Consider the following 24,443-nt stretch of genomic DNA (forward strand, 5'->3'; position numbering starts at 1 on the left):
CTAAATTCCTTTGCACCATTCTGGGGGCTTGATCCAGAGATCATTTTTACACATCTCAACAGATTAACTCCACAGGACTACTGGTATGAGAAGGTTCTATGCATACTCAGAAGGGCTGCTGATCCATACGCCAATCCTTTAAACATCAATGCCTAATTACAATACCTGCTGCATAGTATTCCTTTAAGATAAATAATTAAGATTTCCATTGAAAGCCCATAACTTTATTTACACAGAAAACAAGTAACTTGTGTTCCGCTGGGACCTCACCATAGAATGGAGAGTTGTCCAAGAGTTTACAATGCACACAATTCTTTGAAGTGTCTCATTAAAAGCAAATTAACACAGTCCTAAAATCCAGTTTTAGGACATCTCTCTCACCTAGACACTGTATTGGCTGTGAAACAAAACATTAGATGCCAGGCACTGCATCACATTATGTAGCACATTGTTGTTTATTTTACCTTTTTTTCTTAATAATCCTAACTCACAGTGGTTAGAGGAGTCCAGACAAGACATACCAAGAAAAGAAAAAAAAAGTCACTATAAATCATTGTATTCTGCTACATTTATGACCACATTGTTTGTTCGGTTTTTTGGGGTTTTTTTTTTTTAAGTTTTTTTTTCCAGCCAAGATTGTGTTGTTCAAAGAGCAACCTCCACTTTTATAGGAATCTTTCAAGACAACTAAAAATAAAGGTGAATGCAGCCATACAATGGACTATGCTAGTAAATGCACATATCCAGCTGCACCAACAGCTTTCATTAGACTCTTTTCCATTCAGAAAACAAACAATCCACAATCTTACAAAGACAGTAAGAAATCTTACTGCAGAATGATGAGAAGAAAATAGGTTGGTGGTTTAAAAAAAAATTAGGGGCCATATCTCCAGTTGGGGTAAATCACTATAGCTCCACTGATTTTTAATACTGCGCTGATTTACACCAGCTGAGGTTTTGGCCTTGTATGTATATCTATTCCCTGCTGTGTTGCCGAACATATCAGTTACTTGTATATAATAATAAAACCAAGGTTTTGTCTCCTGTCCATCACACAATGCTCTGTCTGCTCATATCCACGTTGTATGCTGATGAATTTGAACAACCTCGGCCAAAATCTATGAAAATTCCTTCAGAATCGGAGTCAATTGACTCCAAAATCTGGTCCACTATATTCTCGGGGCTGGAAGAAGGGACTGGAATCAAGGCAGGGTCCCTGGCCAGCTCAAAAGCCCTGTTTTGATCACCCATGGTGTGAAAGAGTCCTTGCTGCTGCTCAATTGCATTGAGTTTGCTGGAACATTGCACTGAACTGGCAGTGGGCCTTTCTTGTTCTCCTGAGAGTGAGTTCTTTGTGGTCGTCATAGAGCTTTTGGAACCATTGTCCACAATGGTTGTGAGATTGGAGTACCCTTGTAGCTCCATGCATGAGGTCATTTCAGAAACTGAGTGCCTTCGGATGCCAGTTCCATTGGCTGCAATAACCTCTGTTTCATACTCAGCTACAGGGGTCAGCAGTGGGTTATTGTAGCTTTTCGATCTCACCACGGGGTTCTTGGCGAGGATGTCACCTGATTTGGAACGTCTGAAGAACCGCTTCTCTGTAAACGGACACAAATCTCAATTAAAATCTCTGAAGTCTTTGTTTTTTATAGCACCGCCAACCCCAAGCATTCAAAAATAAGGAGTCAGGGCCCTAAAAACATGAGATTGACGTAAAAATCATAAGCTTTTTAAAAGGATCAATGTTGGGTTCTTTTTATTTACCTTCTGGTTTTTGAACCTTTAGGGATCGTATCTTCAAGCTTTATCCACAACCAAGAGGGCTAGAAACTAACTTAAAAAAATAAAGCTGAGATTCTCTAATATTCACATGATTCCAAGGACTAGGGGTTTAAGAAGAATGCCAAATATTGTGCGACTTGTGATAAAACTGGAAGAGTTTGTGACAGTGCTTTTATTTAATGACAAACCAGAAGTGAAATTCTGCTCTAGACGTGCATGGCTATGGATGTGACAGGAAGTTCCCCACATGTAGGGAGAAGAGAGTACGGGAGTCAAAGTTTACCGTAAGGATCTGAGACCCATCTTTTTGTCCTATGTCTGTTGCAGTTGAGTTCTCTTTTGGTTTAATTGAGCTTGTTCTTTCACCAAATCAGCTCCTCCAGGATGAGCAAAAAAGTGCATTAAGAAGATTAACTATAATTAAGCTATTTAATGATATAAAATCCATGCAGAGCATTTATGCACCAGTCACCTGTCCTCTGAAAATCAAGTCCCTTTAAGGCACTCCAAATGTGTAAACACTTCGGAAAATCTTGGTTTAAAAACTTAATTTGAGATTACATGTACTGCCCTGGTGCTGTGTGACCCAAAATAGTATCAGAACCTATCTCATGATTGGGCTAAGAAATCTGAACTTGATTTCACAGTATTCTAGATTTTTACAGCTAATTGTTAGAATTCAGTTAATCCAAAGCTCCATTTTTTTACGATGACCACTAGATGGCAACAATTTTGTATTATTGGCACTACCTAAGAACCTTTTGGAATTGTGCCGTTTTCATGAAACATTCATACAAGATTGAAATGATTATTAAGCATCCTTCCAGACGTTCCACTTTTCTTTGAGCGGGAACAATCATGCAGCTACTGCATCTGGTCCTCAAAGGATTGCCCTGCTGCTCCTGTCGCTTCACCATCTCAATGTACGGGGCTATGGCTGGGGCAAAGAGTGAAACTATGCTTTATTGATTCCCCACCTACCAGAATGTCCCCATGGGGCTTTTTGGCAGCTAGGCATAAATTAAGGCTTACGGCTGCTCTAATTTAGTATAGAGACCAGGTCCAGGTCTATTAGCTGAAAGGCAGTAGACACGTATGCTTTTAAATCCATTGAACCTGAGTTCAGTTCCTGCAGATGACTCAACCAGGAGCATCACTACATTGCAACACCACTGGCAAATCCCCAGTGTAGATAAGGCCTTAGTGCTTCAATGTTTGGGTTTCAAATAGAATAGTGGAATATTTATTTATTTTAAAAACTGTTTCATGGGAATTTTATCAGTTTTTTGTGGGAATATCTCTATTGCTCCTGGATTTTGTAAAAGCTGGTGTTCAAAAGATGTCAGATTTGGGCCACTGTGATGGATCCGCTCAGCAAGAGACTACAGCTCCGCTCAGCCCTCTCCCCATTGCACATCCCCTTCCTCCAGGTCAGATAAGGAAGTTGTCCAGTTCTGATTGGAAGTGGCAGCTGCATGGCTAGTGAGGCGCTGCAGGGAAGCTGAAACAGCAGTGGCTGGGGAGTTAGCCTATGCAAAGGGGCCCCAAGGAGAGATGCGATCATTGCTCTCTTTGAACTGTTTTAGACTCTGTACCTAAGATATCTGCAACATTTCCCTCTTCTGCCAGGCATAGAAAAATACGCTTGACCTTAGCCATATGTCTGAGTGGTTTTGGGGACTCACCAGGACTAGTGCCAACGAGACCTAACTGCTGAAGCACCTACAGTGCTCGACTCCAAGTCAGGATCTTGGGGCATGCTACTGGCACCCTAGGTGCGTGGTGTTATAAGCAGCCCCAATAATTACACAGTTTCATGTCCCTTTAATAGCAGTGATGAATACAAAATGGTTCTTTTGAATCATCATTTTTTGAAGATAACCAGCCTAGACTGACTCACGTAAAATTGATCTGTTTCTTTAAATGCCTGTTGCAACACAATCCATTTCCAATTCAGCTTCATGTGCAAATCATGAACTACCCTCTTGACAATTTCATACTAGAAAATGGATTAAATCAATTGCCCAGAAAATGCACAATTTAAAGTATATCCAAACTGCATAGCAAAATACTTGTTTTTACAACTATAGGTACAATTACTACTTTTCCATTCTGTCTTGCAGTGCCTGTGTATTTCCCTACAATTTCAACAGTATAAACTACTCAAATGGAATAGCATTCAGTATTGACCTAACTCCACCTCTACTGACATCAGGTGGAATCTTCTACAGAAGACACTGAGTGCTTTTGATCATCCTTCACTGTCACCTTCTGTCCTAAACAATTCTATAAGGTTGCTGGGTACTGATAACAAGGCACAATGCCCCACTCCAGAAATGGCTACATTTAGGCAAAATGATATCTGCATGCACTTCTTGTATCTGCACATCCTCTCTCCTTTTATCTCACTTTGTCCATAAAGCACTCTGAGTTCAATTCTTATAACTGAAAGTGGTATATAGAGAGATGTAAATTTATTCATAAATTTTAAGGTCAGAAGGGCCCATTATGATCATTTAGTCTGACCCCCTGCATAACACAAGCCATAGAACAGAAAACTTCTTTTATAACAAATTTTATTTCAGAATTTTGAAAGGTGGAGGAGGCTTGGTCAGGCTTAGCTGGAATTGTGTGTGCCCACAACACACCATAAAGGAAATGACATGTCCCTGTTTTTTTGGCATCGACAATCACCTGTTTTATGGGCATCAGCATGATGTATTTACAAAGCTTTTTGGCTAGCCATCTGCACTATGTCAAATGGATGACATTTTAAAAGGCCCTGTTATTCTTACCCAAAATACAAGAAGAGTGTGTGAAGGGTCCATCACTGGAATACAGACCATATGTGCCCAAGTAAGGGGAAACCACCTTCTGTATCAGGGATTCCAGTTTCAAATAGTCTTCAGTCACTCCTTTAGATTCGTGAACCCCCTGAAAGAAAGAGCAAAACTGAAGATTAATATTGTCTCCCAACATTTCAAGATCAAATTGCTCACAAGAGCAGAGAGCTAACAGGTATTCTGATTACATTATATGCCAAAAGTACACATGCTGTATTACATTGGTTTATTATGGTTATTATTTGTATTGCAATAGTGTATGGGGAGCTCAATCATACACCAGAGCCCCTTTGTGCTGGGCACTTGTACAAACACATAACAAAAAGACTGCCATCAGGAGCTTACAGTCTAAGGGCTTGTCTACATTACCCGCTGGATCGACAGGCAGCGATTGATCCAGCGGGGCTCGATTTATCGCATCTAGTCTAGTGCGATAAATCGACCGCAGAGTGCTCTCCCGTCGACTCCGGTACTCCACCAGAGTGAGAAGCGGAGTCGACGGGACCGTCAGCCGTCGACTTACCACAGTGAAGACGCTGTAAGTAGATCTAAGTACGTCGACTTCAGCTACGTTATTCATGTAGCTGAAATTGCATAACTTAGATCGATTCCCCCCCAGTGTAGACCAGGCCTTAGGGTATGTATATCTACACTGCAACTGGGAGGTGTGATTGCAGGACTTTCAGACCTACCTGAGCTAGCTTTGATTCAAACTAGCTTCAGTAATAATAGCAGTGAAGCTGCGGCTGCACAGACTAGCCCCACCCATCCAGGACTCTGGTTACATACTCAAGTGGCACCGTCTGTGCTTTCTAAGACCTAATCTACATTTGCAGTGCCGTGTAGGCTACACGTAACTATATGCTGTAGTGAGGGGCAGGCTGCATTCACACTCACTGGAGATTGTAGCTACACATGGCAGTGAAAGGCTCTCCATGGCTGGAGCCTTTCCACACTGCCTCCCCCTGCCAGAGCCTTCCTTGCTGACAGAGACTCTCTCTGCAGTGGGGAAAGGATCCATCAGCAAGGAGGCAGTGGGATGCTACTCTACTAAAAACAGCAGTGTAAATGCGGGAGACAGGGCTTGGGTGTGTAGAGAGCCTTGTAAGATACATACCCTGGGAATCAGGAATGGAGGGCACTCTACTTTGTCCATCTAAGCAGCACCTCACCATTCACAATGCCATTTATTCCCATGCCAGTTAGATGTGCAATGTCTATACTCCACACACTGCCATAGACCCTGTCCTAAATGAGCAAAAGTTTACAGATTCTAAACAAGGGCCCAAACCTACATGGTTGCAGAGCATCTCATAAAAGACGTCTGATGCCCTCAGAATTTGTAACACTCACTGATAGCTTCACATACTGCAAATATTACACCAAAATTCATACATCAGACTTTTGACAAACTAGCTGATGCATTTGTTACATGTTTCAGAGTAGCAGCCGTGTTAGTCTGTATTTGCAAAAAGAAAAGGAGTACTTGTGGCACCTTAGAGACTAACCAATTTATTTGAGCATAAGCTTTCTGACTCTACAGCCACTGGCTTCAATGGGAGCTGCTCACATTCTGCAGTTTGAGAATCAGACCTATAGTCTCTCAGAAATCAAAGCAGAAGAACAGACACTGCGGATCATGATTAAAACTCACTGTATTTTTTTTTAAATTGTGACCTACAAGCACCAACTGACTGAATGCTTAGTAAACCCTTGGAGATGCTGCTTGAGTGGCTAGTACCACAAGGTGTCACTGTCACCTAATACAAACAGGAATGTGACGTCTAAGAGAAAAAAGTAAAACACGGAACTTCTTAAAATACATAGTCAAAAATTTTTATGATTTTCATCAAAAATATTTGTAAGTAGTATTGTTTCTAGTCTTCCATGCACTTCCCCTCCCCCCAAATCTTGTTACTGTTGAGGCAAAACTCCCATTCAAGTCAGTCAGGGTGAAATTTACATCTGTGGCAGAGGCTTTGTGCAGAAAGGTGAATTTCACTCTTAGCTCTTGACCTTACAACTACATCTGTGGCAGAGGTCCCCTCCCTGACTTCATTGGGGTTCCACATGAGCATAGGGGTGTGCCCACAGAGATCTCATGGCAGGATCGAGGTCTTATAGCATAAACTTTGAAGCCAATGCAAGTTTTGCCTGAGTAAAGATTTCAGAAATCAATCCAGTATTACAGTGTGTGTCTCTGGTGTAACCCTGAAATAATCCTAAAAACATCAACAGTGTTCTCAAAGGAAAACAAGGAAACAAAAACATGCAGATTGAACTATTAACTCTGAATAAGTTACCCGTGGTTCTCAAACTGTGCATCGCGACCCCAAAGTGGGTTGCAACCCTGTTTTTATGGGGTTGCAAGGGCTGGTATTAGACTTGCTGTGGCCGGGGGCTGAAGATGAAACCCGAGCCCCACCACCTGGGGCTGAAGCCGAAGCCCAAAGGCTTCAGCCTTGGTGATGGTGCTCAGGTTAAAAGCCCCACACCCGGCTCTTTTGTTCACCCCACCAAACTCCCCCCCCCCCCCGGCCCCAGCCAGGTGGCAGGGCTGGGGCGGGCTCAGGCTTCGGTGCCTGCTTGTGGGGTCATGGAGCAATGAAGTTTGAGAACTCCCAAATTACACAATGGATACTCTTTCTTCCGTTCATGAAATGATCCCCCATTTTTGTAGATGTATTTTTTATCTGTCAATATTCAACAAATAGCTTCTGAGAACAAATTTCAGTCTGTAAAAATGTCTGTGAATGGTTCACTTCAACTCTGCTATCTGTACTGTGTGATTAATAACTGAAATCACATGGTATTACCTCTGCTCCCTGACTGGATGATTGAAAGTTTTTAAATGGAAAATAATAAATGATGACTAATCAAGAGCAAAGAGGGCCGCATCCCTATTTAGTGGTTTTAGAGAAGACCCATAAAGAATAAAACTTCGGAGATTAATTTTTTGTTAAATATCCAGTCGGGCTAAATTCTGTGAAGCTATCAGGATTCAGAGTCATTTTACTAACTACAACAGAGTCCACCAGCAATCTGAAAACTCAGATTGAGTTTGTGACCTCATGAGTAACATCAGAATGAACTCACCATGTACATTTGCAAATCTCTTTTTTACTCTATTCAACTAATTATGTGGATATCTGAGCAGACAGAAAATAAGAGGAAAAACACTCAAAAAGCTAGAGAGAGAGAGACAGAGACAGACAGAGAGTGAACAAAAACATTAGGTTAGGTATTAGGAAAGCTTTCTAACTACAAGGATAGGTAAGCACTGGAACAGGTTATTAAGGGAGGTTGTGGAATCTCCATCACGGGAGGTTTTAAAGAACCAATTGGACAAATACCTGTCAGGGATGGTCTAGGTCAGTGACTCTCAACCTTTCCAGACTACTGTATCTCTTTCAGGGGTCTGATTTGTCTTCTGAACCCCAAGTTTCACCTCACTTAAAAACTACCTGCTTACAAAATCAGACATAAAAATACAAAAGTGTCACAGCTCACTTACTGAAAAATTGCTGTCTTTCTCATATTTACCATCTAATTATAAAATAAATCAATTGGAATATAAATATTGTACTTGCATTTCAGTGTGTAGTATATAGAGCAGTATAAAGAAATGATTGTCTGTACGAAATTATAGTTTGTACTGACTTGGCTAGTGCTTTTTTATGTAGGCTGTTGTAAAACTAGGCAAATAGCTAGATGAGTTGATATAACCCCGGAAGACCTCTAAGTACCCCCAGGGTACGTGTACCCCTGGTTGAGAACTACTGCTCCAAAGCACTGTCAACCCCTCCAAGCTTGGTATCGTCCACACATTTTAAAAGTGTACTCTCTATGCCATTATCTAAATCACTGATGAAGATATTGAACAGAACCGGACCCAGAACTGATCCCTGCAGGACCCCACTCATTATGCCCTTCCAGGTTGATGGTGAACCACTGTTAACGGTTTTCCAACCAGTCATATGCATCCACCTTATAGTAGTTTGTTTATGAGACGATCATGCAAGACAGTATCAAAAGCCTTACTAAAGTCAAGATATACCACATCTACTTCTTCCCCCTGTAGACAACACTTGCTACCTTGTCAATAGAAAACCATTTGGTTGGTTTGACACAATTTGTTCTTGACAAATCCATCCTGTTACTTATCACCTTATTATCTTCTAGATGTTTGCAAACTGATTGTTTAGGTTGTCCTTATTTCCCTTTTAATAGATGGACACTATATTTGCTCTTTTCCAGTCCTCTGGAATCTCTGCCATCTTCCATGACTTTTTGAAGATAATCGCTAATGGCTCAGATATCTCCTCAGTACCTCCTGAGTAGGAGCTGACTGAGGAGGTATCTGAGCCATTAGCAATTATTCTCCAATCCTGGGGGAGACTAGCAGCCCTACAACTCTGTCGTAGTGCTGCTACTCTCCCCTGGGATTGGAGAAGGATTCTACCTGCTGCTGTAAAAAGCACTTGAAAAATATGATCAGTTCACTAGCACTATGAGATCTTCTCTCCTCCCACAAGCCCTTTCACAACAGTATCTGACAGTTCAATTTCACCTCCAGTTCAGTCACAAAGTTCCTTCTTTCACTTGCAAGAACTAGAAGGATATTAATCTCCAGCCCTCATTTTTACTTTAAGTTATTTGCTTCCCCACTTTTCAAGCATGGAGACCTCAAAGTGCCATTATCTTTGAATGAGGTTAAATCTCCAGCTGTTTACACAGGCAGCAATTAGTCTTAGCCCTCAGCTCTGTATTCAGCCATCAGACATTTTTCAATACTTTTTGAATAGCCAAAGAGCATCTAGCTCCCTCTGGAGATGTGATGACCTTTCTTTTATTTTGTCTCTTGGCACAAATACATTGTTACCACCTGTAGGATCCTTCCTTCCCAAACTATTGTTACAGAACTTCTTGAATTCTCTGAGAGGGGATTGTGCCTTTAGAGATTAAATAGCAGACTATATATACACGCTATTTTCCGTGGTGCAATTTGTATGTAGCCTCTCTCAATACCAGAAGTATGATGGACTTCAGGCTATACGATGAACTTGTAAAACTATTTATTTTTGGTGTGTGAATAAGTGCCAGATCAAATGCTCCAGAGCCCTGTATTTATCCAAAGAACAGGCACAGCACCATGCATAAGCATGTGCCCTGCTCCACCAATATACCTGTATGTGTTGGAGGGAACCTCCTCGATGTGAGCGGGGTGTTGCGGTATCCATGTGTGAGGGGATGAGTTGTCCCTGAACTAGAGCCTGATTAAGCCACATGCGGTGATGAGTCATTTTTGAGCTAGGCTCCAGCCAATCCACAAGCTAGGAGCTGGTCTGGTGACTCTCAGGGCAGATACACAAGCCTCTAAGGAGAAACAGCAGCTCAGTCTGCCCAGCATCACTTCATAATTTGGAACTCTCCCCTGCCTGACAGTGGAGACAGACTAGCCTAGCTCCCAGCCCTACCCTTGCTTTCCTGCTCCTGAGTATGTCTCCAGTTTCTGGTCTGGCTGCCACCACACTGACCACTAGGCAAGGCTTCCACTGCTCCAACCACTAGACCAGACCCTCTATGTCTTGCTTTCTGACACCATGGTACTTCCAGGCCTCTCTGAGTCTGCCAGCAAGGTTTGCAATTACTGTCAGTTGGTCAGGTGGGTGAGGTAATATTTTATCGGACCAACTTCTGTTGCATACAGTTGGTCAGGTGACATTTGTCCACTGAAAACTGGATGCAGGGGACCCAACTCATGTCATAAGGGGTCACCTAAACACTAGATCCTCAGTCTCACTCTGGCATCTGAGGAGGCAAGTGCCTCTGAGCCATCTCTGTGCTGATTCTTGTGGCGTCTAGGGGACAGCTGGCTGTTCTAAATCGTTTAACCTTCTGGAAAAGCTACGAAGACCAACAATTTCCTCTGGCTTTTGTAGTGGGCTGAAGGTTGGAGGGATTTGGTTTATATTTAGTTATATGTGGGGAAGTCCATATTATATATTTTAATGTCTGGATAGGTGACCACAGCATAGCTCTATAGTCAGTGTACTCTCAGCTGATCTACTGAAACAAGTAATGTATCCATTTGACTATGCATGTTCTTATCCTGGACATTGAGTTATGTCTGGGGTCCTTTACTTCTAGAGATAAGTTACACTTGTCTTACAAATATACGTGGGAAAATGAAAATCCAGACACCTAACTTCTACAATATTCAAGAGAGAGCCCAATAAAATGTGGAAACCACCAGCTCAGGACTGCAAAAACCTGCTAAGGAGTTGCATTGCTGGTGCCAGTGAACGGTACTGAGAGGGAGGATAGATGGTCTTGTAGTTAAAGCACAGAACTAGGGCTCAAATTCAATCCTGGGCTCTGCTACAGACTTCCTTTGTGACCTTGGGCAATCAATGGATCTCTTGTTGCCTCAGTTCCTCATCTGTAAAATGGAATAAGACTAACTTTCTCCCACCCTTTACCTGTCTTGTCTGTTTAGATTGCAAGCTCTTCTTCACAACAGAGTTTGTCTCACACTGTGTGTTTGTACCATGCCTAGAACAATAGGACCCATCGTGGTTGATCTTTAAGCATGACTGAAATAAAAAGAACTAACAACATTAAATATCCTGTGCAGCCTGATGTCTACAGCCTTCCAGGGGGGGACACAGGAGACGAGGGGAGAGAGCAGGCAAAGGCACCTCAATGAAGTCACTTCTTTGAGGAGAATGGAAATACCACATGTAAAGAACATTCTCTTCTTTTAAATTAAGTGTGTATAGTACAGTTTTTATATATATGTTGATGTCTGCTGTTAATTCCGAGTTAACTAAAAACTGTTAGCAGTATTGTCCACCCCAAGCACTGAAAAATCATGAGTCAGACCCTCCTTGTCCCCAATATCAAGAGAGAAAAAAACCCTCATGATTTTGAAGCCAAATGATATATTTGGGGGTTTTTTTCTTACCTTCTGGGTTTTTAGCTTTTAGGGTACATTTGGGCCACACTTTCAAGAGAGCTAGAACCTTACTATTTTATATGTATGAAAACTGAGATTCTCATGTAATGACTTGACTCCAGGATCTTGGGGTTCAAGAAAACACCAAATATTACAACACTCATGATAAAATCATGAAAGTTGGCAACATGGGGAGAATCTCTTATATTTATATTTAGCCATTTTCAAACAGTGAGATCTCAGAGTGCTTTGCAGAGATTGCTAGATACTGGAATGGCTTCAGGCAGCATTGAAACTCAACTACCTCTGGGACAGGGAGCAGCAGCTGTGTAATAACAAACAACAAAGGAGAACAGTTTAAGACAGAAAGTGAAGAGGAGACAGATCTTCTGTGGGTGTAAATTGTCATAGCTACAGTTTACACCAGTGGAGTATCAGCCCACAGGTACCTAACTGTAAATGGAGGGGGAATCTAGTTAGGCAAGATGCAATAATCCAAATTGGGGTTTGGTTAGTAACACTGCAGGTTCACAAGCTTTCTTTTGCAAAAAATTCAGAGCAATCTCTAATGACCACAATGGTCACAACAGCAGTTTTACATCTGACCTACGAGCCCAACTTCTATTTAAGTACGACTGAAACCTATCCCTGCTTAGCTTTTGAGAGCTGACAAGATCACAGCCCAGAAGTGGTATGGCTGCAGGCATGTACGACAGCATGCAATAGGCTAGTTTAAGACATAAGAAAAACCGTGATGAGAGGTCTTCCATAATCCCGTTAGATTAGATGATGTCTCTGAACTCTCTTTGCTTTATTACTGAAATATCATGCAACTGCTGTGTTCACAGTGCCTCTCAGCATGGTTTAATATTCACCAAAATAACCAGGTATGTGGTATACGTTTCTGATTCTTAAGAGTATGTACTTGGATTGGCATCTTTTAATTCTTCCAGCTACCATGTTATGCCATGCTGTGTATCACATCAATGCATGAGAATAAATCAAAAGATAGATCCTGATGCTAAAAACTGGCCTGCTTTATCCAGTGGGCAATATTACTACAGGCTGGTGCTCCTGTGCAGGCTGGTGCTCCATGCATTAGAGACAGACACTAAAATGCGGATCATCATCAGTAAAACAGTAGCTTTGATCTGCTCTTTAATGCAGTATTTGCTCTGCAACTATGCAAAAATCTTCTTTTAAAACACAACTATTACTTTTCATGAACCCAATCTCATTTATCTGGAGAGTTTTATGCTTCTTTGAGTGCAAGATGCATCTATTTAATTCCTTTCAAAGGTCTCTTTCTCAATTTGAGGACCAAGATGTTGTAATGCAATACAGAGGCAAACATGCTAAAATTTCTGAAGAAAAAGAGGGAGCATTCATACTGGGCCAAATCCTGATCTGAGTTACACCATTGTGAAATCTAAAATAATTCTGGTATCTTCAGTGGGATTACTCTGATAAACTCAGGTCAGATTCTCAATCACCTTTTAAAGGATGGATGATGGAGATTTAATTCCTGAAGATATGGATGACACTGAAACTGGAAAAGATCTGTACTCAGCATGAAGGAAAGAGTCACATCTTTCAAAGTGTATTATCATCAAAATCCATACTTGACTACTTTAGATTAAATCGTTAATTGTACCTTCCCCAGAAGTTACAGAGAACTTTTTGTTAATTTCTATTATGACAGGGCCTAGGGACCGCAACCGAGATCTGGGTCCCCATAAGCTAGGGGCTATACAAACACAAAGTAAGAGACAGTCCCTGCCCCAAAGAGCCTGGCAGGCTGCCCTGCAGCTGGGAGTATATAAGCTGGGAGTTCAGGATGCTAAGGAGCCAGTAGCCTGGAGGAGCCTAGGAGATGACCAGGCAGGTATCTGATGGAAAAACATTGTCAGAAAATTTCTGACCAGTTCTAGACATGATACACAAGCAGAGTGAACATGGTCATGGTTTGTGTCTCCCATGTTAGTGCCAAGATACTTGTTCTCATTTTGTTTGGGTGTTTTTCAGTCTTTTGGGTGGGATTTTGTTGGGAGGCAATTAACTAAACTGAGAGAGAAGGGAGAGAGGCACTGAAGGGAGGGAGGAAAAGAGTGTGGGAATAAAAGGAAGTTGGGTGGAGTCACCGGAAGAGAAGAGACTGTGAGGGAGGGGACAAGAGGGGGCGTGGAGCAAACAGCCAGTTAGCACCGTGCAGAAACTGTCCAGAGTAAGAACGGCAGACCCCTAGAACACAGTTAAACATGGCTAGTGTGGCAGTTTGTGTGTCAACTGGTATAAATCCAGTGGATTAACTACCAACCATTAAGAGTATATGAGGCCTTCATTTGCAAAACACAGAGGAAAGGAAATGCAAATTCTTTCTTTGGCAAGCACAACTATGATCAAAATCAACAGGAGTTCACAGGCAGAAGGTAGAAACTGATCAATTTTAAAGAACTGAAAAACCGACACACGGATTTACTACCATGGACTGTGTGAGTAAGTAAAGCTGGAGAATATAATGCACAGATGTACTCAGAAGAGTGACTAAAGATTTAAGGATTTATTATGCTTGGTTTTAGATCTGTATAACATCTAAGTTCTGAAATGGTCACCATTACAGCCCCGATTCAGGAAGGCATGTAAGCATGTGCCTAAATTCAAATGTGACCACAGGCTTAAATGCCTTCCTGAATTGGCCTAAGGTTCTTCTATGACTTTAGCTCTCTGTGTGTCCAATATGAAGAAGCTTGGGCTCATTTAACAGTTTTGAACTGCTATTTGAATAATATTAAATAGTTTAAAGCAATTTTTATATAAAATAAAGGATATATGACTTGTAACTATGCCATGAACTTGATATTTATTAAATGGGTTCTGTGATTTTCCACTAAAAAAAAAAATCGAAGTCATGACTTTCCCTTATTTTTTTACCATGGCAACCAACCAATCTTAATCAACACATTTATTTCTAGTGGGTTTTTTTTGTTTATTTTGTTTTTTTAAAAACAACTATGCAGTAGTCTTTTATGTTTGTAAAAGGCCAGCTTCTGACAATGGGTAGCACTTTACTTCTTGAGCAGTCCCATCAAAATCTGTAGCATTACGCATGGAGTAAGGTGGTACTCTGCGTGAGGGCTTGTCTACACTATTGCTTAAGTCGATGTAACTTACATCGCTCAGGGGGGTGAAAAAGCAACCCCCGAGCGATGCAAGTTATATCTACTTATAGCACTGTCTACACTCTCATTGAGGTGGAGTAATTACTTCAACGGTAGAGTGTCTCCTAGTGAAGACGCACTGCGCCAATGTAGCACGGTAGTGAAGAGAAGCCCTGAGTAAGGATGACAGAATCTGACCATGTGTAACTGTATTGTAATTTTTGTTTACCTCTCTTTTCTCCATTCTTTCCCTTCTCATTTCTTACTGAGAGAAAAAAAAAACTATTTAAATTAGGAAACAAAGAAATTAAAAAGGTGACCCAATAGCATCCCAGCTGCCAAAAGTGATGTGCTAGAAAAGAAAACTGTGAGACAAGTTCTTAGCTCCACCCAAGTTTCAATATTCCTAGTCAAGCCAAATGTGAGAAACAATGTATGTGTCCCATCCCCAGTCCAGCAGGGAGGGGCTCAGGATGGGATTTTCAACAGAGCCTAAGGGAATCAGGCATCATATTTCAATGGGAGCCAGGCACCTAATTTCCTTAGGCTCCTTTGAAAACCCCAGCCATAAAGTCTGCGTGGGGAAGGCATGCCTGGGAGTTGCCAATCACCTGGGGCTTGTTACAAGGATGAAAGAAGACAGAGAGCTGTAGGCGGTGTTCTAGTGAGCAGACACAGAACTTCTCTTCTCTGAGGGGAGCTGATCTGCAAAACCCTGCAGCGTGACAAAAAGGAAGATGGTTTATTTTATTGTGCACAATTTACTCTGTGTAAAAAGGGACCAGTTTTAGCTTTTCTTATCCAGTGGACAAGGGTTATGCTGTTTAACACCTGAGGGAAAGGGACTGCTACACCCCCTGAAAAAGGGGATCAATCATTATCTGTATTAGGGAACTTGTTTTATGAAGAGAGACAAAGGCCTAAGTATTTCCCTTGTGAGGGGAAGGCACTGGTGTTGTAAACCCACCCCCAAGAGTGTCAGCACTAACTAAAAGCACTGAGTGGTTCTGAGAAGTGGAGTTTGCTGCACCAGCCCCCACATGGTTCCTTTTTGTGAATTACTGCCTCAGTGTGCCATTCCAAGCACAGGGATCCACAGTGTGGATCATCTCATTGCATGGTCCTCATTTCACTCCTATTTGTCACTGCATAATATCCCTCCTCAAACAAATCCCCCCACACAATTCGTTCTCTCCACCAAACATAAAATCAAACCCTAGGCTCCATTCTCTCCTCACCACACATCGCTTTGTGCCTCCATAATCAATCCCCTGTATACTTTGGAATAATAGATTTTAACCAGTGTGCCTCAGTATGATTAATACGCTTTGCTGCTTTCTTTTGAATGACCCCATAATAACCCACATCCTAAATGGGAGGCCACTGTCTACTGCTCTTCACTCCACATACATAACTCAGTTACATCTGTCTAGGCCGAAACAAGGAAATATAAACAAGTGTCCCATCCCCCAACACTTCTCACATAGCTCATGTTGTGCTTTTTTGGCCCAAGTAATGGAGTACAAAAGGTCCAAGCTTCACCTCAGATATTCCTTATAGGCATGGTATTGCCTGGGCAGGTATATTGAAAGGAATGGTAAAGATCCTGATTCACCGATGCAGGGGTCTTTAGCATTAACAGGATACACTGATCAGAAACTGATGGACCCTAAAAATTAAGTGACAGCCACCATCTTGGCTAACACTGGGGACTGAACTGGGGATTGAATGTACCACTTGAACTAGTAGCCAGGCTCTCAAAAGTGAGAGCTGTGATATATCCTTATCCTCTATGGCACACCTGAGTGAGAAGCATAACACACACTGACCAGAATGTCTACCGGCTCCTTTCCCTTGCTCCTCCTGGCTTCGTCACACTAGTGCTCAGCTCTTGTCTGCCCCTCCCCACGTCTTGGGTCTCACCTTCCTAACCCCGCTGGCTACTTCCTGGGTTCCATCCCTTAGCCCCTTGCTCGTCCCAGCTACCTCACATCACATCTCAGCTCCTGGCTCCCCCTGATTTCCTGGCTTCTTCTCCAGGCTGCCTACACAGCTGCTCCTTGGCTCTTCCCTCAACCCCACATTGAGGTTTATTAATGAAAATATTAGTGAAGCACTTTTAAATTTCAAATGGTCATGGCTGATCAATAACAACTAACTTTTTGGCTTATATTTATAAAGGGACATCATTTCCTAAAAGTGTCCTGTAGTCTTGTATCCACATCTTGTTCCAAAGAGGACTCCTCATTCAGTCGCCCTCACTTGCCTTTTAAACAAACTATTAAATGACTATTTTAGTTACACATTATGCCAAGGACCAGCAGCTCTGGACTAAAGCTCTGTTATTACAGTATCCTCCAATCACCGGGCATCAATAGGCTGCACGTTTAGATGGACTGATGTGTACATTAGCCATTAAGTATTTATAGGACTCTTACTTGAACTTTTAATGTTTTAGCTGACTACGGAGTTTTCAAAAGGAGATGGTCTCAGATTTCAACAATGACCAGATACGTTTTTAATAAACCAAAAGGACATTTTTGGAAACAGCCTTTTACCAGATCCATTTGGGCAAAGCAAGCAGGAATTCCAAAGGCAGGCTCTCAGTCTTGTCACAGGAGGATGTGAAAGATGGCTAAGAATGCAGTGTATTTCCTAATGCTTTAAAAAAAGCCCAGTGCAGATCCATCACAGATGAAAAGAAGCTGAAGCAGAGGAGAATCATATCCCAGGTACCTGACTACTCTGAACTAAAGCTCAGAGAAACAATGGGACCAAAAGCCAGGCTTTCCATTATTTAAGTCAATATAGCAGTCATGACGATTGGTGGATTGACAGTCCTGGAGAACAAAGTCCTGTCACAGAACAACAGGTTGCAACAGTGCATGCTTCACCTCACACTACTCCTGTCAACAGGCCTCACTCCTGACCTGGAGAGGATCCACGTCTAGGCATGAAAAGGTTATTCATCCTTCAGTGCTTGACCTCCCTCTTGATCCTGCCACTGAGGGGCTCAGTTCTACAGACTGTTGAAATTAATGGGACTATGTGATAGAGGAAGAAAATACTAGGTAGGGAATGTTTGCAGGATCAGGCCCAAATACACAAATTAGTGCCACCAGCTTTAACAACTTTCAGTCTACAACCATCCTGCAGTTGCCCTAGAAGTGACTAGTCACAGGATACAGAAGAAACAACGTGGAGTCCTTGTGGCACCTTAGAGACTAACAAATTTATTTGGGCATAAGCTTTCATGGGCTAAAACCCACTTCATCAGATGCATGGAGTGAAAAATACAGTAAGCAGATATAAATATACAGCACATGAAAAGATGGGAGTTGCCTTACCAAGTGAGCCACATCCACCCTAATTGAATTGGCCTCGTTAGCACTGACCCCCCCACTTGGTAAGGCAGGGACTCCACATTGTTTTTGCTGATACAGACTAACATGGCTATCTCCCGAGTTAGCTAGTCCCCTATCTTGCCTTAAACACCTATGAAAGAAGGTAAGGAAGATAAGTACTTCCTGCCTTACATAGGTTTTAAAGGCAGCAGATCCCAAGAGGGGGAGAAAGAATATTTATACAGAAATTACTGCAAATTCTTAATAGAGCAGGCTAATATGACTGTCAGAAACTACAGAGATAACATACACACTCACACAAACTTAATGATTACCTGACAGACAGACACGAGATATTAATAGCTGCTATTCAGTTTAAGAAAGATTGTCTTCTATCTTGTCTTCAGTTTTAACCTGCAAGGCAGACCCAAAACATCTACAGTAAAAACTTCTGTTATTCAGACATGGTTATTAGCATATCACTGCTATGGCGATGCAAGCTGCAATGTACACTCTGGGACCACATAAATAACAAGATTGAAATAAACAGCCAATCAAAGTGATAGGAATGGATTTGATTGTAAGAAAAGAGGAAGGCACTGTAATTAAAATGACATATGATGGTCTAAAATTACAAGACAATTCACTGCTGTGTTATCTCAGTTTTGAGCATGTAACTTCATTGATTTCAACAGTTACACCAACACACAACTGGAATAACACAGGGGCGAATCAGACCCAGAGAATTTCTCTTTTACAAATACTTTTTTCCATTAGATAATTTTTAGTGCCAATGAAAATTATCTCCAAGGTACATAGTCAATGCTCAAAACAACTTGCTCTCTTGGTTGAGAAACAAAAGGAGTGTTTTTGAATATACTGTTGGTTTTACTGGGAATCATGAGGCTAAATCCCATGCAGGTCTCTGAACAGGTATGCAACTGTGTATGTATTTTCACTGTCCACTTGCTTTTGCTCAAAGAATTTATTCTTATCTAGTTGAATTGGTATCTACCTTCTCAATATAAATCTCTAGTATAAAATTAAAAGCCAAGAAAATGCATCCAGAATGACTAAAGGCCTGCTCTGCAACCCTTACTCACAAGAGTACTGCTATTAAAGCCATACTCTTATAGGTAAGGGTTACTTGTGTGATTAAAGGTTGCAGAACTGGGCCCCAAATTTGAAAAGTCAAAACATTATTTAAGCCACAGAGTATATTACCAAACCTTTTATGCCTCTATACACTCTGCATTCATACAGTGCTGAAATGCAAAAGTCAGAGGGCCTGATACAGTGTCCACTGCAATCAAATGAAAGGCTTCCATCAACATCAATGGGCATTGAATCAGGCCCTAAAAACATATTAAATACATTCAATATTCCCTCTTCTAAACACTCATCCATAAAAGTTTAATGATAACAAACCCACAAAAATGAAACTTATGATGGTTGTGAAAAGACAGAATTTTTAGTGGCTATTGTTCACAAGTGGTTTCACTACAACAGGATATATTATACAGATTCTTCTCTGCCTTTGTAATCTCTGAAACCAAGAACAACACTTGGCATATCTAACGAGTTAGTGATATATCTCTGGTTTCTTCTAGAACATGAGTGTAATTATTTACCCATGCTGAATCTCTATTGGCAGGAGATCAATAATGGCTGATAGGATTACTGGTTTCAGTGACAGGAAGGAGCTCAAGAACTGAACTCTCTTGATGGGCGAGAGAATGAAGCTGTTAACTGCTTTCATTGATGTAGCTGCATGATAATTATACATGTATTGAGGGGGTGCAATACCAGATAAGTGGTCAGATCCACACCTGGTGTAAATCAGCATAGCTCTGTTGAAGTCAGTGGAGCTACCACCTGATGATCTGGCCCAATGAAATCCAGGGCTGGAAACCTGGGCAGGCCAATCTTAAAGGGAATAATAATAGTTTCCACACACATTGGGTAAAATCCTGGCCCTATAGAAGTCAGTGGGAGTTTTGCCATTGAATTCAGTAGGGTCCAAATTTCAACCAGAGCAGCTTCCATCAAGATCGCAAGGCATTAAAAAATGAGTTAAACCTCATAACTTATCTACGAGGAACTGTAAGCATCATTTATACAGAAGGAGAAACTGAAATACGGAGAGGTAAAGGAATTTGCCCATCACGCTAATCAGGAGCGGAGATGGGTCAAGAAGCTAGGAGTTCTGACTCCCAGTTCCCTCCTCTAACCATTCGTCCATGCTCCCCAGCCTGGAAAGAAACTCTCAGTTACTTTCTTCTATGTTTTCTTTTTGCTGACTCATTTCACTTTCATCCAAAGCAGATGACACTGACATTTTTTAACCTTTAGGAACTACACTCTCAGCAGCAACAACAATAAAATAGCTCCAAGCCAAAAACTAAATTGTTGTCTTCTCCATAAGTGAGCTAAACCTAATCCACTTAAAATGTGTTTTTCAAATGTGGGGTTCTTCTGCAGCCATAGGCGCTCTAGGGCTTGAGCACCCAAGGGGGAAAAAATGGTGGGTGCTCAGCACCTACTGGCAGCCCCCCATCAGCTCCTCCTCCTCCCCCCAGTGCCCATTGGTGGCCCCACTGATCAGCCCCTCCCACTGCCTCCCCGCATGCCATGGATCAGTTGTTTAGTGGCATGCAGGAGGTGCTGGGAGGAGAGGGAGGAACGAGGATGGAGATGAATGGGGAGGGAAGAGGCAGGGCAGGGGCGGGAAGAGAAGGGTGGGGCAGGAAGAGGCAGGGAACAGCTTGGGGGAAGTGGTGCAGTGGGGGCGGGGCCTGGGGCAGAGTGGGGCTCAAGCACCCCCCCAGAAAGGACAAAGTCAGTGCCTGTGTCTGCAACGATCCAAAGACAGAAAGAAAATGAGCTGGATGAAGCAGAGTGATGCCTTTCCAGACTGGAACATGCAGGAAGAAAATAGCTTTCCCTTCTTTCCCAAAGACCTTAACCTACCGGAGCTGACCATTCATTACAGGAAAAGTTACCAACAGGCCTCTCAGAGTATGCCAACACACATTGGGGAGCACAGCTCCTTGCATTTGCATGGGCAAAACAGGAATTACAGGACAGATCCTGAGCTGGTTTAAATCAGTGTAGCTCCAATTTAAGGTAATGGAAGCTATAGTGATGTATGCCAGCTGAGAATCTGGCCCTACAAGTCTAATTACTCATTTGAAGATACAAGTACCCTTTTTTGCATACGTATACAGATGCATCCACAAATAGTTTGGTCACATTTTTAGAAGCCCACTAAAAATTTGGCACTATACTTTCTCCTAAATAGCTGGTATCCTGGAAAAGGCTAGTATTTGAAGGGTTTAACCATGTTTGTTTTAATCTCTGCCTCTCTCATAGTCACAATGTAGCAAGAGTGGAGAAGTAGACACCCTGGGCATGGTGATATTGACAGAAGTAAGTGTTCCAGATTCCTGCAACTGCTGCAGAAATAAAGATCTTGCCATTTTCAGTTTATTCTCAGGAAGTGCAGAGTTATGTCAATTTCACTGTATGTACAGTGCGGTTATAGCCATCTTAGTCCCAAGATATTAGAGATACAAGGTGGGTGAGGTAATATCTTTTACTGGACCAGCTTCTCCAGCTTGGAGAGAAAGAGACACGCTTTCGAGCTGCAGAGAGCTCTTCTTCAGGTCTGGGAAATGCCCTCAGAGCGTCACAGCTAAAGACAAATTGGAACAGCTTGTTCAGCCATTGTTTAACGGGCCACTTGCCTTCACCTTGAGTGATCCCTTGAAATACTTACGGTAAACAAGCTGCTTCACCTTGTATTTAGCTGTGACACTTTGAGTACACTTCCCAGACCTGAAGAAGAGGTGTGAATAAGTATGAAAGCTTGTCTCTTTCACCAGCAGAAGTTGATCCAATAAAAGATATTATCTCATCCACCTTGTCTCTCTAATTTCAATATTAGCAGCTGCTCTTGCGCTCTTTCATTCATTAGATGGTGACACGGAGACAGAGGCAAAAGATAAGGAAAATGGAACTCCCAGATATAGTTTATATTAAGTCAGAGAGGAGTTTTTTTCAGAATGGCTTTTCTGCAGAAGAAAGGATAGCAATGGGATTTTTTCAGGCAGAATCGGGCACATAAAAGGAAAAAATAGCTTTCCCCTTATCTATGGAAATCCAAGAAAACATTTCCTCACATTTTATTAAACACTTCAGACAAGATGACACTATGAAGACAGAAGATAAGGAAAAGACGTGAGACTGGTAAAAAAACATGAGAAAATTAAAAAACAAGGAAGTTATACTGAAACCTTAAATACACGAGCAGTTATAATCCTTTAGAAGATGAGCAGCCACTTTTCTGCTAAGTAGCCCCCAGGAATAATGGTTCACATTTCTGCCATATATAGTTTTTAGGCTGGAGGGTCTCTGATTCCTAAGCAAGTGTCTCCTCTAGGCAGCGAATAGGACTGCAACCATTACAATTAAATAACTAACGTGACTTCACATTAAACAAAGCTATGTATAGTTGGGTGACTTAGTGTGGATCTTTCACCACAGCAATGCCCAGGCTAACTGATCTATGTCCCCAAATCTTTCTGAAGAGGTATTTGTGAAATACATTTCAGGTGCAATCAGGTTGGGCTCTGTACAGATAGATCCTTTTGGATTACAGGCCACACACACACACCCCACCACCTCGGTATTCACATCCAATACACTATTGTAATAATTATTTTTGTTACAAACTATGCCTCATGATGCATCTTTTGAAAACTAATAAATCACTGATCATTAATATTCTTCCATGATGTATGTATGCAGTGTGCTTTAAGAGTTATGGATATATGCCAGAATTATGACTAAAGTGTGTAAACCAGGTATGTCAGGGGGAGTTGTTAAACAGGTCTGCCCAAGACAAAAGAATGCGTTTCTTCTCTGACCAGTAGCCTATTCACCAGGCAGACACAATGAAAGGTATATATACCAGGTAAAGATATCAAGCTAACAGCAGGAGAGAGAGAAGGTTGGTCTAATATTTACTTTTCAAAGAATACATTACAAAGGTTTATTAATCTATAAAGACAGGGGGCTGATACTCAAGTGATAAGCAATTGAATGAACTGATTGCATACAATATTACCGTACAATAAAAGTGTATAGAGTGAGGCCTTTTCTGAAAGCTAATGACACACTGGGGATTAAGATAATTCTGAAATGTAACATTGAGAAATTATGGATACTTAATGATATTATACTTTAAAGTCAGTGGCCAGACAGGGAGAAAGTGGTTCCCTCCCAGACACAAGAGAAGGCAGCTATCTACCTGCTCCAAAGAGATTAAGCAAGGTGTGACCAAAAACAATGGAATCCTCATTTACACAGAAATCAGCAATGGGATGAGAAATCCACAGGAAGGGAAGAACAGCATGAGGTCATGCTGTCAAAGAGACAAAGTGGATGAGATAATATCTTTTACTGGACCAACTTCTGTTGGTGAGAGACAAGCTTCCGAGCCACACAGCGGTCCTCTTCAGGTCTGGGAAAGAATTATTTCAGGATGAGGCTTTCCTGAACCCCCACTGCTGGCTTTCAAACAATCCCCAAGCTCATCATCAGAAGCAAGCTCCCCATGTACCAGAATGCACCAACTCAAAGCAGCATGAGACTTTACGTGAGCAACAGATGCAAACCTGTAGACATATCTCCAGTGCCACAGTGATCAACACCACCTCTTCATAAACACACCTTTCAAGATCCATGGATTCTACATATGCCTATCACAATATATGGTGTATCTCAACCAGGGCACTAAATGCCGCAACAACAACTATGCGGGTGAAACCAGACAATCACTACACTCTTGAATGAACTCACACAGGAAAATGATACAAGACAAAAACACCTTATCACCTGTGGGTGAACGCTTCACAAAGCCATCACTCTATATCTGACCTATCAGTCCTCATTCTCAAAGGAAACCTGCACAACACTTCAAAAGACAAACCTGGATGCTTAAACTCATTACTCTGCTGGACACTAAAAACCATGAACTGAACAGAGGCTATGGCTACACTGGCACTTTACCGCGCTGCAACTTTCTCGCTCAGGGGCATGAAAAAAACACACCCCTGAGTGCAGCAAGTTCCAGCACTGTAATGCGCCAATGTAAACAGTGCCCCAGAGCTGGGACCTGCGCTCCCAGAGCTCTAAGCTAATCCCCTTGTAGAGGTGGAGTACCATGAGCGGCATGCGATCACACTCGCACTTCAAAGTGCTGCCGCGGGAGCACTCCCGCAGCAGTGCTTTGAAGCTTCGAGTATGGCCATGCCCAGACACTCTCGTTTTACAGCTTATTACAACAATCTCT

General features: G+C 41.9%; 1 protein-coding gene across 5 annotated transcripts in view; it reads right to left on the bottom strand.

Moving 5' to 3' along the window:
- Positions 1 to 208: 208 nt before the first annotated feature.
- PRR5 (proline rich 5) overlaps positions 209 to 24,443 on the bottom strand; it is a 137,041-nt gene continuing 112,806 nt past the window's right edge. For all 5 annotated transcript variants that reach the window (XM_038385638.2, XM_038385653.2, XM_043515524.1 and 2 more), the window contains 2 exons: positions 4,581 to 4,719; positions 209 to 1,601 (listed from right to left, as the gene is read on the bottom strand). In XM_038385638.2, the coding sequence (XP_038241566.1) occupies positions 1,051 to 1,601; positions 4,581 to 4,719 (690 nt within the window). In that variant the 3' untranslated portion in view covers positions 209 to 1,050. The remainder of the gene's footprint in view (positions 1,602 to 4,580; positions 4,720 to 24,443) is intronic.

Source organism: Dermochelys coriacea, chromosome 1 (assembly GCF_009764565.3).
Source record: "Dermochelys coriacea isolate rDerCor1 chromosome 1, rDerCor1.pri.v4, whole genome shotgun sequence".
NCBI classification, from domain to species: domain Eukaryota; kingdom Metazoa; phylum Chordata; order Testudines; family Dermochelyidae; genus Dermochelys; species Dermochelys coriacea.